Source organism: Passer montanus, unplaced genomic scaffold (genome assembly GCF_014805655.1).
Source record: "Passer montanus isolate IOZ18808 unplaced genomic scaffold, ASM1480565v1 scaffold8, whole genome shotgun sequence".
Lineage (NCBI taxonomy): Eukaryota > Metazoa > Chordata > Aves > Passeriformes > Passeridae > Passer > Passer montanus.
Window position 1 is genome coordinate 13,399,891 of NW_024373256.1, and position 15,058 is coordinate 13,414,948.

At 49.2% G+C, this 15,058-nt stretch overlaps 3 protein-coding genes across 5 annotated transcripts in view; 2 read left to right on the forward strand and 1 right to left on the reverse strand.

The window, feature by feature from the left end:
- GTF3C1 (general transcription factor IIIC subunit 1) overlaps nucleotides 1-11,618 on the forward strand; it is a 39,097-nt gene extending 27,479 nt beyond the window's left edge. Inside the window, exons 29-37 of the mRNA XM_039732682.1 lie at nucleotides 378-471; nucleotides 1,382-1,554; nucleotides 2,077-2,361; nucleotides 4,314-4,567; nucleotides 5,916-6,202; nucleotides 6,721-7,372; nucleotides 8,836-8,875; nucleotides 9,556-9,748; nucleotides 11,022-11,618. Coding sequence (XP_039588616.1) covers nucleotides 378-471; nucleotides 1,382-1,554; nucleotides 2,077-2,361; nucleotides 4,314-4,567; nucleotides 5,916-6,202; nucleotides 6,721-7,372; nucleotides 8,836-8,875; nucleotides 9,556-9,748; nucleotides 11,022-11,243 — 2,200 coding nt within the window. The 3' untranslated portion in view covers nucleotides 11,244-11,618. The remainder of the gene's footprint in view (nucleotides 1-377; nucleotides 472-1,381; nucleotides 1,555-2,076; nucleotides 2,362-4,313; nucleotides 4,568-5,915; nucleotides 6,203-6,720; nucleotides 7,373-8,835; nucleotides 8,876-9,555; nucleotides 9,749-11,021) is intronic.
- A 143-nt stretch (nucleotides 11,619-11,761) lies between these two features.
- Nucleotides 11,762-12,453, reverse strand: POLR3K (RNA polymerase III subunit K). Its single transcript, XM_039732694.1, has 3 exons — nucleotides 12,205-12,453; nucleotides 12,027-12,114; nucleotides 11,762-11,947 (listed from the first exon to the last, which is right to left on the reverse strand). Exons 1-3 carry the CDS (start codon nucleotides 12,313-12,315, stop codon nucleotides 11,820-11,822), a joined length of 327 nt encoding a protein of 108 aa, XP_039588628.1. The 5' UTR covers nucleotides 12,316-12,453; the 3' UTR covers nucleotides 11,762-11,819.
- Nucleotides 12,205-15,041, forward strand: SNRNP25 (small nuclear ribonucleoprotein U11/U12 subunit 25). 3 transcript variants are annotated; one of them, XM_039732692.1, is made up of 6 exons: nucleotides 12,205-12,476; nucleotides 12,547-12,637; nucleotides 12,711-12,816; nucleotides 12,901-12,975; nucleotides 13,980-14,042; nucleotides 14,869-15,041. In XM_039732692.1, exons 1-5 carry the CDS (start codon nucleotides 12,351-12,353, stop codon nucleotides 14,032-14,034), a joined length of 453 nt encoding a protein of 150 aa, XP_039588626.1. In that variant the 5' UTR covers nucleotides 12,205-12,350; the 3' UTR covers nucleotides 14,035-14,042; nucleotides 14,869-15,041. The 3 variants fall into 3 exon arrangements, with proteins under 3 accessions (XP_039588626.1, XP_039588625.1, XP_039588627.1); XM_039732693.1 differs by having other exon boundaries at nucleotides 12,343-12,404; XM_039732691.1 differs by having other exon boundaries at nucleotides 12,320-12,603.
- Nucleotides 15,042-15,058: the final 17 nt, after the last annotated feature.

Consider the following 15,058-nt stretch of genomic DNA (forward strand, 5'->3'; position numbering starts at 1 on the left):
CTTTGACAAGATTGTAGGTACCTCTGACATAGATTTGGCAGATGAAATGATAACAGAGATGACCTCAAAATTATTTTATCACTGGGACAACTGTACATTTTCTATGTGGGTTGTTGTGTCTTAAGAGGAGGAGACATTATCAGGGAGAACTTTGTGTCAGATTGTATGGATTAATCTGAAAATTGGGGGTGGAAGGTGAGGGAAAATGTGACTGATTCCTTTACATGAATGATCCTCAGCTATAGATCTTGTGCCTCTATTCTTCTATCTCAGCAGCAGGTGATGGAGTTTGTAAATTTTTGTTCTGGTTAAATGGGTACCTCATGTTCAAAAATTACCAGGAATAAATATTTTTCTCTTTTTTTTTTTTGTTTCAGTATTTATGATATTCATTTTCTGGTGCTGCAGAATCTGATTCAGAGCACACTGGCACTCTCAGATCACCAGATGGAATCTTGCCAGTCATTTCAGGTACAGTGTCTGGACCAAACTTAATTGCTTATAGAATCCTGGAATTGTTTAGGTTGGAAAAGACCTGTCAGATCATCAAGTCCAGCCATCAGCCCAGCACTGACAAGGCCACTAAACAATGTCCCCAAGGGCCACATCCACGTGTGGCCAAACAACCCTGAAGTTTCTCCTCCTTCCCTTTACACGTGTCTTTTGCAAGTGGGAGAAAAGAAACCCAGAAACTTGGATTTGCATCCATTCTATGGGGAGTATTCTGCTTTTAGGAAATTATTTATGGTAGGAAAATTTTCAGTTTGTTGTTTTCTCTCCGAGGATGAAATTGCAAGATGTGAGGTTGAAGCAATCCCCTAAAATCAATGAAATAAGCTCCACATCTCTTCCAGTGGGTCAATCTGTACCATGCTTTAGTGCCCCTGTGAGCATCTGGAATATTCTGGAGGAGATATCACAAAAACAATCCTAATACCCAGCTGGCACTGCTGTTGGGGAGCTGTCCTTCAGTGTTGGGGACTACAAAAAGAGATTATCAATCAGTCAAGTGCTTAAGTAAGGTCAAGGTTCAAAGGGAGTTTAACAGCTCATAAGTAAGAGTGGAACCTGGGTAGCCAAGCTCTCAGAACCAAGTGTTCCTGCTGAAATGAGGGGAAGAATTTACAAAATGTGTGGCAGAGGAGCATTTTTCAGATCTATAATTCCAGTGGGAGCCCGATCCCATGTTGAATATCAAGTGTTGTGTAGGATTTAGTTAATTTAATTGGCATGTACCATGGCAAGTCTGGAAGGCCATAGAAGGAACAGAGGAGTAAAGTGAAGTTTTATGGATGATTTTCATCCTGGCTTGTGTCCTCTCCCCCCCTGAGTGCGTGTGGCTGCAGCAGGTGGTGCAGAGCTGTGCCTGGGTGTGTTGCAGACGTTCAGGCTGTACCAGGAGTACAGGGATGACATCCTGGTGAAGGCTTTCCTGGAGTGCCAGAGGAGGAGCCTGGTGAACCGCCGCAGGGTCAACCACACGCTGGGGCCCAAGAAGAGCCGCGCGCTGCCCTTCGTGCCCATGTCCTACCAGCTGTCCCAGAGCTACTACAGGTGGGTGCCAGGGGGACACTGCTGGCCTTGGAGCCAAGGAAAATGTCTGTCTAAGCATGGCATGGAGGTGACAGCACAGGAGAAGTGTCCAGAGCAAGGAACCGTCAGCTGAGGGTGCAGAGGAAGGTGAAGGTGAAGCTGATATCACATCAGTCAGTCCTTGCATGGGGAGGGCAGTGAGGGAATAGAGCCAGAGGTGCTGGGCAGGACTTACAGACACGTGGAGAGAGGAGGAGATGCAGCAGCACAGTTGTAGATGTGGTGGGAGGATTTCTTTAGCACTCCTGTGAAGCAGAAGATGATAGCTTTGCTTTTTATTTGCTGTATGCTACCTGACCTTTACACAGTGCATAAACACCTAATGTTCTGGAAATAGTAAAAGGGCTGTGAAAGCAGGAGTGGAGTGTGCTTGGTCACCAGCTCTAGAATGAAACTTGAGTTGTTTGGCTCCTTTGTGCCACCATAATTGTAAAAGTCAGAGCAGATTTTGAAGGATTTGTGCTTGTTTGTGTTCTTGTGCAGAGTTTTTACGTGGCGCTTCCCCAGTACCATTTGTACAGAGTCCTTCCAGTTCCTGGAGAAGCTCAAGGATGCTGAAAAATCAGACCAGCCACACAATTTCTCATTTAAAGATGAAGAAGATGGATCATCAGAAGGCATGGTGGCATTTCCCATGGATGGCCCTGGTGGCCAGTGTGTGGCCATGCTCTCCCTGTTCTCCCTGGGACTGGTGGCTGTGAGTGTGAGAATCCCAGAGCAGATCATTGTGGTGGACAGCTCCATGGTGGAAAATGAAGTGATAAAAAGGTAAATGCTGTTATTTCTATTAGAGAATACAGTTTGGGGATAATTTGGATGAAATTGGATAGGAATTGGCATTTCCTGCTCTGAAGTGTGGCATTTTTACTGTGCTGTTGTTTAGATTATTATTTCTGAGGAGGTGCTCTGAACACTTAATGGCACTTAAGTCAGTGCCTGTCATTATAGCCCTGGGCTGCATTTGCCTTCACATGTGACATTTCAATTGCTTGACACTTCAGTGCCATCAGAGCTGACATGGAAAGGAGAGCACTGGGTGCTACAGGAGCATTTCATCAGCATTGTCCCTTGCCATGTCACAGACTGAGAGGGTTGGTAACAAGGTTTCAGCTTTATCAGTGGAACCTCTCACCACAGCAGTGCTTCTGTATACTGTCTCCTCTTGGATTTAATTTTCCTGTAAGCCTGCCGTAATGGCATGAACCAAAACTGTCCCCAGGCACTGGGAGCCTGTGAGCCCTTTTCCTTACAGTCATTATGTGCTTTCTTAAAAGTGCAACTCAAATCTCGTAGTAATTTGACCTGCTTTGTTCTCTTTCTCTTTAGAGCAGCTTAATACCTACTTGAGGATTGCTATTGTGGTCTCTCTCCCATAACATGCTGTTCTTTACAATGAGCAGCTTCAGTTCCTTCACTTGATTCGTGTTACACAGTTCTCTGTTTTTCTCATTATTTTCTTCCGCACTGTATTGTGATGTCAAAAAACAAAAGCCATGCTCTTGCTGGCAGCTCTGTGCCAATTCCCTCCTGTTACACAGGTGAAACACCTGCTAATGCGTCCCAAGATTCTGAAGGGCCGTGGCCTTGCCAAAAAAAACCAGCCAAACCCCCCAGTGCAGTGATCTGTGCACAGCTTATGATTGTTGTGACTCACCTAACAAGCTTCTTTTGCTTTATCTGTTTAATTGCTCCCTCTCAGTGTGGAGGGACAGATGCAGAGTACTGTAATATAAATAACATGCATTTGTCATAGGGAATTGCTGCCTGCTCTTTTCCAGGCTGACTCTCCAGTGTGCTGGAGATGTTCTGAATGCAAATCCCAGCTTCTCATCTGCTTGCTGTGTCCTCAGTTGAGTGATCCTGTGCAAGCTGAATGAGCTGTTTTACCAGTCAGGTCATTAACAAAAATACACTGAGCCCTGGCCTGGTCCCATTGCTGAGTTAGGGGCATCTTGAGTAGTGCAGTCACTGTTTTTTTTCTAAGTGATGTGCTCCCTTTTGATTTTAAATCTGTTTTAATAGAAGGTGCTTAAGTTCTAATTCATGTTAGAAAAGGTTGAAAGGAACCTTTCATAGTCCCTGGTATAATCTGCTTGAAACAGAGGCAACTTCAGAGTTAGATCAGGTTTTGCAGAGCCTTCACCTTTATCCATAGTGGCTCTTGTCATGTCCTAGAATAAATAGTGTTGGTTTGACTGAGTTTGTTTCTGGGAAATCCATCCTGGCTGCTACTGCTAGTCTTTTCTTTTTTTGGAGAATGTCTGCAGTTTGGGTTTTGTTGGTGTTTTAATTATTATTATTTTTTAAGTAACTGAAATCTGTAACTCTCTCTCCTCCTTTTCACCCTGAAAAATAAATAGTCTGCCCCATCCTGCAGCATCCCTCGTGCTCTCACAGGGTCTAACAGATGTTCCCTCAAGGTGAAGCATCTGCTGAACCAAAGAGCTTCAGCACTGGAAGATGAGATATTTGGGGTTCATTTCAACACATTTTGCAAAAAAAGAAAAAAAAAGAGAGAGAGTTTCCTTTCCCAGGGACCTTTAGTGCATTTCCTTTTCTGGAGTTCTTGTACTCAGTGCTCCCATCAGCCTGGCATGGGCACTGCCCCAGCTGCCCAGAGCGCAGGAGCGCCGTGTCCTTGCTCTGCTCAGTGTCATCAATCACTTCCTTCTCTTGGGAAAAACCCAACAAACAAATCCAACCTCCTGTGTTTGCTGTAGCTTGGGAAAAGAAGGACTGGAGGACGAGGATGATGAGGATGATGACTTGGATGAGAGCTCTGGAGGCAAACGCAGGATCGAAGTGAAGCCTCGCCAGGCCTCTCACACCAATTATTTACTGATGAGAGGCTACTACTGCCCTGGCATCGTCAGCACGCGCAACCTGAGCCCCAGCGACAACATCGTGGTCAACGCCTGCCAGGTGAAGGTCAGGCTCAGATGCACCCCCATCCCAGGAAGGCTCAGCTCTCCAGGTTAGTTGTGTTTGCCTAAAGTGCACACAAGTGGCTTGGAGCAGGAGAGATGGTGAGCTCACCTGCTGAGGAATTGATTTAAACAAAGCCCCCTGACAGGAACATACTGTTTGCATTACACATCAAGTCTGTAAGGCTTTCTCTCCTGACTTAAAACAGATGGCCAATTTAGGCTTTTGTTGGTAACAAGGCCTTGCCTCTATTTCATGTTGTGTTAAACTATTACTGCAGTCTGTCCTCTGCTCTGTTAACCCTCTCCAGGAGGTTTTTCAGTCCCTTCAACAACTTAAAATACCATATGATGTAACAGCCAGGCTTTCTCTTCTGTAAAGAGAAAAGAAAATCTTTCAGAGCTCCTTGAATGGAAATTCTCATTTAACTTGTCTCTTGCACGTGCCTGAAGTAGTGGTGTCCAATGTCTGGCCTCTTACGTCAGTAATTTAAACATTTTTGTAATATTTAGAGCTTGACTGCAGTTCTATCAGCACTGCCCCTTCTTAAAGAGCATCTTGTTTTCAGCTCTAATGCAAATGTATGCAGACCTTGAGCTCTGCAGCTGAAATCATCTAGTGCTGCCCCTACCCATTTCCATTGCTGTTGTGACAGAGGTAACACAGAAATTCTTTCTCCTGTCTCTGCTGCCTCTCATGCCCTCCAGCTGTGCTGAGCTGACTGCTCATTACAGCTGAGCCCATTTTTCCTGGCTCCAGAAGTTCCAGGGGCAAATGTGGAGCAGCCTGCAGGTGAAAGGGAAGGGAGCAGGAATAGCAGTGCCAGAGCTGCCCCCTCATCAGCCAGGACTGGGATAGAGCTTCCATGGCTTCAGTTGTGGATACTCTGTACAGGGGGGTCACTTTGGGGCAGTGCTGGACTTGTCACTGAACACAGAGATGCTTTGTTGAACTAATTGTCTGAAGCATTGTCAAGTGGTGGTTCAAACCAGATCAGGCCAACAGCTTTCTGCTGTGGGTTTTTTGATTAAAAGTGTCTTCTACAGCATCTGCTTGCCCTAGAGTTTTTACTTGACCTTCTTCAAGAAAAAAGGAGAGGATTCCCTCATTAACTCAGAGCTGAGCTGACCCAGTGTTAGTGAGAACACTGCCTTCCAGCCATAGTTCTTTTTGCTGGGAGGGTGAGCCCTTGTAAACCAGTTTGCTCCCCTTTACAGGTTATTTCAGACAGGTATGCAAGGCAGAAGGAAAAAAGGGCACTGCAGCAATGAAGAAGGAAAACTGAGCTCTGTTTTTAATTGGTCTAGAACACCTCTAATCTGTTTGTCTTCCTACAATGTGTTGCACAGTAACTGCTGCTTCACAGCTTAAACTCCCATGGTTTATTTGCTTTGCAGTTCCTTCCCTGCTGGATCACATGCCTGTGGGCATCTCCTGCCTCCCTGAAACTTTCACCAGGCTGATAAAAATCCAGGAAGAAGATTATGAGGTGGATAAGTTTCTCCAGGAGTGCAGGGAGCATTATGGGTACAGCCCTGGGGATGTGGCAGCTGCCCTGGAGATCAGGAAGGCCATAGAGGCCACTTCCCACTTTGGGATTTGCAAAGCTGAGCTGAGCAAACGTTTCTGCAGCTATGAACAGGTGGAAGCTGAACGCAGCAGGAGCTTGGAGCAGTACATCCAGGTGGGTTTACAGCCAGCTGCTTTCCATACATTAATGTTTGCATGCTTAGTATTCCCCTTGAACAGGACGAGCTTCCAGGCTGTTGGAAGCAGCTATAAATTGAACAGAGTTATTTATGCTAGGCAGGAGAAACACACCACACCTGAGAGCAATCTTGCCTCAAAGTTAGGAAGGCCAGAAATTAAAGCAGCTCTTAATCAAAGACAGGAATTAACTGTTTCAGAAACCTTGAGGTGCTAATATCAACCTTTGGAAGCAAAGTACTTGTTCCCAGTTATATTTTTAACTTCTTTAGCTGAAGAAAAACATCTCATGCTGTAATTTCGGGAAGCTTTAGGGGTAAAACATATTTTCAGCTTCAGTGCAGCTGGAGGCAAAATTGAATATTCTACTAAACTTTGCTCCTCCCTTGCTGCCAGTTAAATCGTGGCAATTCCATGACACTGGGTTGAAGTGACATTTTTCACTGAAAGCTCCAGAGATAATTTGTTGTGGGGTTTTTTGTTTGTTTTTTACAGGACCTGATTGAAATGCAGCAGGTTTTAGAAGTAGGAGGCCACACTGTCAGACTGGTGGCCATAGTGTTTGCCAAGCCCTGGCTGCTACGCTCGGTGTGCCTGAAGAACAAAGCAGAGGATGCTGAGCAGCCAGGGGCAGACCCTGCTGTCCCAGATGTGCCACAGGAACAGCTGCCCTCGGAGCCAGGGAAGGGACAGGAGAGTCTGGGAGAGGAGGAGCAGCTGGGAAAAGACACACAGTGTGCCAGTGATGAGGAGCCCCCGAGGAAGAGATGTAAGACTGACATCCTGCAGAGTGACAGTCACCTCTGCCAGGGTGCACAGCCTGCTCTGGCAAGTGCAGATGGCAGGAGCTTGGCTGCAGCTGTTCCTGAGCCTGTCCCAAGGAAGGAAGCTGTCACTGGGGGTGAAGAAGGCTCCCTGGAGCCCCCAGCTGAACCCCCAGCTGAACTCCCCGAGCCTGCTCCAGAGGCTGTGGATGTGGACACTTCCAAGGAACAGGATAAATCTCATTCTGAGGACAAAGAACCCGAAGTAGAGAACGATGAGCTCAGCACTGAGCACAGCAAGCAGATCCCTATCCCTGAACAATCAGCCAGTGAGCAGGATGATGATCTTTCCTGCTTCCAGGAGAATCCAGGAGTCTCTAAAGGTATGGAGAGCCTTCTGTATCCCTGAAATACAAACCAGCTCATCAGCAGTTGATCCCAAACCAGTAGCTCCACTTCATAAGCAAATCCTGGATTCTTTATGCAGCTGTACCAGAGAGATTGTCTTCTCTCACAGAGAAATTGGCATAACACTAATTCATCTGGAAGGTCTCAGAGTTTTCATATACATCCCATAATCCTTCCTGTGCCTTTTGCTGGAATGACTAGAAGTATGTTTTCCTTAGAAACTTGTTTCCATGTCTTAATTTTTTCCAGAATAATTTGGATCTGAAGTTTCTCATCTCTGGCTTCAGTCCAGAGGTCAGGCATCTCTAAGCCTAGAAAACACAGCACTGCTGGTGTGCATTTAGCTGGAATGTCCGTGGCTGAAAGTCCTAAACTCATTAAACCATTCACCAGGAAGCAGCACATGCCAGTGAGATTTAACAGCCTCATTTGTAACCCAATTGGACTTCATTTTCCTTTCCTTTTTACTGCCAGTTTTCTAATAGCTAGTAGTTCTTGCCAAGCTTTACATTTAGCAGTTTGAGGGGGATTTCATTTTGGTTTGGTTTTTATGAGCTCTAATCTCAGACTGAACCACAGGCTCACTGCTCCTGTGGTACCTTGCCAAGCCCTGCCAGTACCCAGGTCCAGAGGGTGATCCCTAACATCCCACAGCTTGGGATTGTTTAACTGGAGCCTTCCTGCAGGAAATGCACTCGGGGCTGTCTAAACAGCAGAGACCTCAGCAGTTCTTAAATTAAACTACTGAAGTACTTCCTTGGATTTAACATCTTTGACTTGTTTGTAGCATAGGAGAGAAAAAACAGGAGTTCTGTTATCAAACACAGAGTTCTCACTGGCCAGTGAATGTTTACATGTGCTTAAGCCAAAGCTGTTACCCTCTGGGTGTGGTAGGAATACCTCGTTAAGTAATTGTCTAATTAAAACATATGATGTAATGTAATGGGAGTTGCAGAGACAGCCTTTGCTTTGAAATTGGGTCTTACTGGAATCCTGAGTTTACATTCACATCTCCAGCTCCTTGGAGCTCTGCCCTACATCCCTCTGATTTCCAGGAGCTTTAGGTTGCCCAGACGCCTGGAGAGCTCCAGGCTGAGACCCTGCACAGCTCTCTGTGCACTTTCAGCCCATACAGTCACCATGGTTAGCCAGAGCATCAGACTTCTAGGAATAAAACCTGCTGGGACTGGGGAAAGGAGCCACAGAAAGTGGGGTTGAGTAAAGAGAGTGGCTGTGGGAGGAGGTGTGGGAAGAGTTTGCTGCAGGCAGGGCAGAGGGGCAGCTCAGAGCTCCCCAAAACTGAGAGCAGCACATGGAGTAGTTGCTGCTGTGCTTTCCTAGCAAGCTCTTGCACTTCACAGCTTGGCCACCTTTAACTCTCCTTCCATTAGATAAGGAATTTGAGTTAATTAGGAAATATGTGTCCTTTTCTTTCCAGGAAGCTCCATGACAGATGTCTCCCAGGCAGCCAGGGACCGGTGAGTAACAGAGCTGTCTGCAGAATACCAAACACTTGGCACTGCCAAAAGAGTACTGGAAGCAGTGGTTTGGAAACCTCAGTTTTATGCTCTGATGAGCAGTGGAGAAACCCCACTCCATTGTTCCTATTAACGTTCCTTGTGCTCCTGTGCCTGCTGGAAAAATGTCTCTGATAGATATTTTTACCCAGAAACCAATGAGCTCCAAATATCAGAGGACCAAACCTGATTTTACTGCACAAATAAGCCCAGTGCCAGCTTCCAGGTGCCCAGGAAAGGCCTGGAGAAACTGCAATATGAGAAATGTGAATTTCCATGCAGGGATTGTCTTTTGAACGCTAAAATACTAAAAATGAGGGATTTGCCTCCCATCAGAGCACTGGTGCTGCGTGGTGCAGGTCTTGGATAACTTTTGGAGGATATTGGAGCTAATACCAAAGAAAGCTTCCCTGCTCATTAAGAGCCAGGGCAGCTGCTGTTTTGTAATGGTGCTAAGAGGGGTGAACCCCTGGTGAAAAATGCAGATTTGGTAGAGCAGCACCAGCCCTTGCTCAGAGCAGCCACATGATTTACACCTGAGTTAAAACAAATACAGCGAGAACCTCTCAGAGGCAGAAATTCCAAGGATGAGAAACTATCCCGAAGAACTCCTGAGAGCCGATTTTCCCTGTCTTTGGCAGGGCCTGTGAGAGCGTTTCCTTCGTCGGGAGGCCGTGGAGGATCGTGGACGGGAAGCTGAACAAGCCGGTGTGCAAGGGCATGATGGAGGCCGTGCTCTACCACGTGATGAGCAGGCCGGGCGTGCCGCAGGCGCGGCTGCTGCAGCACTACAGCGGCGTGCTGCAGCCCGTGGCCGTGCTGGAGATCCTGCAGGTACAGCCAGGGCAAGGGGAGAGCACCCTGCTGCCCTTGGGGTCAGTGAGGCACAGCCAGAGCAGGGAGCAGGGAAGCCTGCTGTACCCTTGGCTTGCTGCTGAAAGGGATGTGCTGGGAGGCTGCTGAAGAGTGGGGCTTGTCACCATGAAATTGACTGTTTGATGCAGTGGTAATCACAGAACAGTTTGGAAGGGGTGTTGGGACTGGAAGGTCTGTAAGGTCTATTCCAATGCTGTAACATTCTGTGGTCCTGTGAAGAATGCCAAGCAAAGAGGAAACCCAAGGACGCGTGTCGATCTTTGGAGCTGCTCAGCCGCCTTAAAGATCCTCTGGTTCCAGTCCCCAGTCACCACAGATAATCAAGTATTCTTATTTTTTTATATGCCTTCTAGATGGGTAGTCTGCCACGAGAATCAAACTGACATGTGTCTGTGCTAGACAATGTGTAAATCAGACCTTCTGACCTGCCTACAGGTCCTTAATTGTCAAACAAAGATGGCAAGAAAATTTTGAGTTTCTCTTAATTTTATTCCCACATCTTGACATTCAGTTTCCATCACTTTGGAAATGGAATTTTGATTTCTATTTTTCTCCTATAAATGTTCAGAATCTGAAGCAGAGCAGTAATCCTGCAGGCTTTCCCAAAAGCATGACTTCCCTGCTAGTTGGAAATCCATTTTCCAGTGTCCATGTGCCACTTCTTCCCCAGGGCTTGTACCCTGTGGTGACAGTGCCAGCTGGGAGTGTTGCCAGTCACACATATCCTGCTCTGGGGTTCCACTATAAATTCCTGGGTAATGTGAATTCAAACCCACAAAATCAAGCAATTAATTACCTCTACATATTACAGAATGGAGAACTCCCATCTAAGTTCTGCACCAATAAATTCACTAAGAACTGGTTTAGAAACCACAGGCAGAGCTTATCATAGACCTGTTAACCATTAACTGGCACAGAAGTCTGGGATTGACATCTAAAGCAGCCTTAGATTTTTTTGTAACTGGTCCTAAATGTTGACATCTCTTGCTGGGCACCTTGTATCAGTAACCATGTATCAACCACTGTGCTTGAAAGTAACCAGATCTATCCAGCTATAGCCAGAGCTTGCAGGTTTTATTAAGCTGGTATTCTTTTTACCTTGGTGTTGTAACCATGGGCTCTTCAGGAGCTCACTTGAAGCCACTTTGGGTATAGATCGTCCAACATTTCTGAGAACACTGTAGCTAGAGCAGCATTCACAGCATATTAAACCATGTGAATTTTTTTGCAGGGTCTGGAAACTCTTGGTTGCATTAGACGATTCTACATGAAAAAGCCATCCCCAGTGTCACTCTTTTCTCAGCCAGTTGTGGAGGAACAACTACAGAATCCCAAACTGAGTGAAAGCCCAACCATCTACTACGAGCCCACGATAGACTGTACTCTCAGGCTGGGGAGAGTGTTCCCCTGCGACATGAACTGGAATAAATGGGTGCAGATTATCCCTGGATAGAAGGGGTAAAGCTCAGTCATAGGAAATTGGCCTTGCCTGTGGGAGGGAGTGTTCGTGGAGATGAAATGTTACAATTTGTGCTCCATCATGTTTTTATTAAGTTATTTATTGTTTTTACTTCTGAATGTATTTAAACTGAGAATAAAGCTTGGTGTTAAAACACAAGTAATACATGATCCTACCTGAAGCACATTCTCCTTTTATCAGTAACTGATTGCAGCGTGTAGTTTGTAGTTCCTCCTTAATGATGGGGTTTTCACAGCTCACAACAAATGCCCCTTTTTTGGTTCTGTGTAAGGCCACAGTGGTAACACCTCCCCTCTGCTTTGCCTTTTGTGCTGTGCTGTGCTCAGGGCTGGGGTTTCCTCACCGCGTTCAGTTCGGTTACCTTCAGCCCTGTCTGTTTTCAGCACGGGTGGTCCGTATGTTTTACCCCTGCCCTCCCGGGGGCTCAGCACCCTGCCGCAGCCTGTGTCCCCTCCCTGCCGGGCCCAAAGCAACCACGCAGCAGCCGCCTGCTCGCCCGCAGTGCCGCGTTTATTGCAGGAGCAGCAGCACCGCCCGTCCCCGCCGCCCTCAGTCCCGCCAGCGGTGCCCGCACTGCGGGTTGCAGCACTTGTAGAAGGTGGTCATGGGCTCGTCGGCCGAGCGCGTCTGGATCTGCATGAAGTAGGCGCGGGGGTGCTCGCACTTGGGGCACGGCTCTGCGGGAAAGGCCGCGAGGGGCCGTGAGGGGCCGGCAGGGCGCGGCCAGCCCCGCGCGGCCCCGCGGCCCGGCCCTACCTGCCGTGGAGTCCACGTTCTCCCAGGCCGCGGCGCCGCCCAGCACATCGTCCACCTCCTTCAGCCGCGGGTACTTCCTGCTCGTCACCTGCGGGAGCGCACCGGGAGCGGCTCAGCGGGCCCCGGCCCCCCGGGCTCCCAGCCCCGGGCCGCCCCCGCGCCCCCCGCGCCCCGGTACCTTCCGCGTGACGTTGCGCACGTAGGGGCAGGTGGTGCAGGCGAAGCGGTGGCAGCGCGGCCCCTCCTCGGCCACCAGCACGTTCCCGCAGGCCGGGCAGAAGAGCAGCATCGCCGGTTCCGCCGCGCCGCCCGCCCCTTCCGGCGATGGCGGCCGAGGAGCCGGCGGCGGAGCCGGCGGAGGAGCTGGCGCACGCCGAGGTGCTGGAGCTGTTCCAGGCGGCGCTGGCGCGGCTGGTGCAGGACCCGCTGCTCTGCGACCTCCCCCCGCAGGTGCGCCCGCGGCGCGGGGGCCGGGCCGGGCCGGCGGGGCTGGGCTCACGGCCGTGTCGCTCGCCCGCAGGTGACGGCGGAGGAGATCGGCTCGCAGGTGGCTCTGGAGTACGGGCAGGCCATGACGGTGCGGGTGTGCAAGGCGGACGGCGAGACCGTGCGTGCGTGCGGGGCCGGGCGGGGCCGCGCGGGGCCGGGGCGCGGCGGGCCTGACGGGCTCTCCCCGCCCCGCAGCCGTGGTGGTGGTGCAGAACGCCTCGGTGCTGGAGCTGAAGAAGGCGCTGCGGCGGCACTTCCAGCTGAGGCAGGCCCGGCAGGGCGGCGTCCAGCACCTCAGCTGGTGAGCGGGGCCGGGCGGGCGGCTCGGGAGCGCATCCCAGCCCGGTCCCGCTCCCGCGGCTGCCCCTGAGTGTTTTTCCCGCAGGAAGTACATATGGAGGACGTACCACCTCACGTTCAATGGCGAGAAGCTGGCGGATGACAGGAAGAAGCTGAGAGAGTGAGTAACCGAGTCAGCGCTGGGGGCTGAGAGGGGCCCATGCAGCATCCCCAGGGGCAGGGCTGAGCTGGGAGGTTGTGCCCTGTGCTGGACATTGGCTGGGAGGTGGGACAGCACTGCCCACAGAAGTGGGACAGGCACACTCAGGCTCTCTGCAGGACAGGCTGGCCTTGGGGAGTTCCTCATCCTCAGCCAGCACCATCCTGTGCTGGGTTCAGCCAGGTCAGAGCACCCCAAAGAACCCTTGGCCATCCCTCCCGAACTCCTACAGATGGTTACAGTTACTCAGCTCAGCACAGATACTGATGTAGGATAGGAAAGAGCAGCAAACAGGAACTGAACGGGTTGCCCAGGGAGGTTGTGGATGCCCCAGCCCTGGCAGTGGCCAAAGCCAGGTTAGATAAGGCTTTGAGAAACATCACCTAGTGAGAGGTGTCCTGTCCATGGCAGGGGTGTTGGGACTGGATGGTCTGTAAGGTTCATTCCAACCCCATAACATTCTGTGATTTTATGAAGAATGCCAAGCAAAGAGGAAGCCCAAGGATGGGTGTTGATCTTTGGAGCTGCTCAGCCACCTCTCAGACACTCTGGTAACAACGCTGACAGGTGACTCCCATGTTTTCCTGCCCATTCTTGAGGCAAGGAGGGATGAGGCACTTCCCTGCAGTGTTGGGTCTGCCAGCCTGTTGCACACCAGTGAGAAAAGGTGGTCTGAAATACGAAAAAATAAGCAAGACAGCCCTAATCAAAGCTGTCCTTGGAAAAGTGAGCCTGGGTGACAAACGTTGCATTTAAGGGGTTGTTGCAGTTAAAGGCAGATGAGCAGATCCTTCAGTGCTGGCAGCATGTCCCGCATGCACAAGTGAGAATTTTCATGTGTCCTCTAGTAGAGCACAGCACGGGACTGTAGGAGTCCCTGTGTCCCTGGGAAGGATGAAGCTATGGGGTTTCACAGGTTGTTGTTGCTGGGAAGCTGGCATTTAACATCCTAACTCTGTGCTCAGGTATGGCATCAGGAACCGGGACGAGGTCAGCTTCATAAAGAAGCTTCGGAAGTGACCTGTGGGGTAAGTTCTGAGTGTCCACTAAGAGCTCCCAGTTCCTTCCCCATCCTCCCCAGGCCATGCTGTTGAGGCTCTGAGCTGATGCTGCTGCTCTCTGCTGGCTGGCAGAGTATTTCTGAATGCCTGCACGAGGCTGGTGCCTGTGCCCAGATCCTGGTGGTGTTGTTTGTGCTCCTCTCGGGGCAGGGAATGATAATTCAGCTACTTCAGGTGACACACACTGGGAGCAGCAGCAGCAATAGCTGACTCTATGTTTAGACTCTCAGTCAGCTTCTACATTGTCTTGAGACTCATTAAGCACAGTGTTCCTTTGCTGCTGTGATTGCTTCTAAGACCTTGCTTTCTTTCAGGCTTTTTAAATGTCTGGAAATCATTGTCAGGAGCATGGCTGGGTTTCTAACTCATGCAGACATAATTCTGGTATTAGTACTGCTATTTTGAGAAAGTTGTGCACACAAACACAAGATGTAGCCAAGACTCTCAGGCAGTTTTAAATTATGTTTTTAGAAACAGTCACAGTGGCTGAAGAATAGGGCTAAGAGCAGCTTGGCCAAAGCCTTGTGTTGTTTTGCTGCTCCAGGTAGCTGGGTTAAAAACTGTTCCTTTTTGACCACAGGTACCTTTTATTCTTCTTTCAGCACTGCCATATTTTCAATATCCAGTGTAATAAAATGTGTGCCCTAACAACAGCCACCTGCTCCAGGGCGCCTGTGACCAGCAGTCACCTCTGGCACTGGCTGGTCCCTCCTGGACCATCATGGCAGTGTGGTGAGAAAAGCCCAGCATGCAGTAATTATTGTCACTGACAAATATTTTCTCTCTTAAACAGAGAGACCAGAGAATCCAGCCCTGCCAAGAGCAGACTGTGGATTCAGCATCTTCCTGGAGGAAAAGGCTGTCACACTTGAAAGAGGAACAAACTCCATTGACTGGACATTCTCATATTTTTTACAGTTGCTGTTTGTGGTGTTTGCCTTTGAGCTGTATGTGGATTTCAGGGATTAAAGAGACCCTCTAGT

Coding starts and splice junctions, on each gene's coding strand:
- POLR3K (XM_039732694.1), bottom strand. CDS start 12,315: ATGCTGCTCTTCTGCCCGGCCTGCGGGAACGTGCTGGTGGCCGAGGAG. Junction 12,115..12,204: donor TGCGCAACGTCACGCGGAAG/GTACCGGGGCGC, acceptor GCGCTCCCGCAG/GTGACGAGCAGGAAGTACCC. Junction 11,948..12,026: donor GAACGTGGACTCCACGGCAG/GTAGGGCCGGGC, acceptor CCTTTCCCGCAG/AGCCGTGCCCCAAGTGCGAG.
- SNRNP25 (XM_039732691.1), top strand. CDS start 12,351: ATGGCGGCCGAGGAGCCGGCGGCGGAGCCGGCGGAGGAGCTGGCGCAC. Junction 12,604..12,710: donor AGTACGGGCAGGCCATGACG/GTGCGGGTGTGC, acceptor CCCGCCCCGCAG/CCGTGGTGGTGGTGCAGAAC. Junction 12,976..13,979: donor GACAGGAAGAAGCTGAGAGA/GTGAGTAACCGA, acceptor CTCTGTGCTCAG/GTATGGCATCAGGAACCGGG.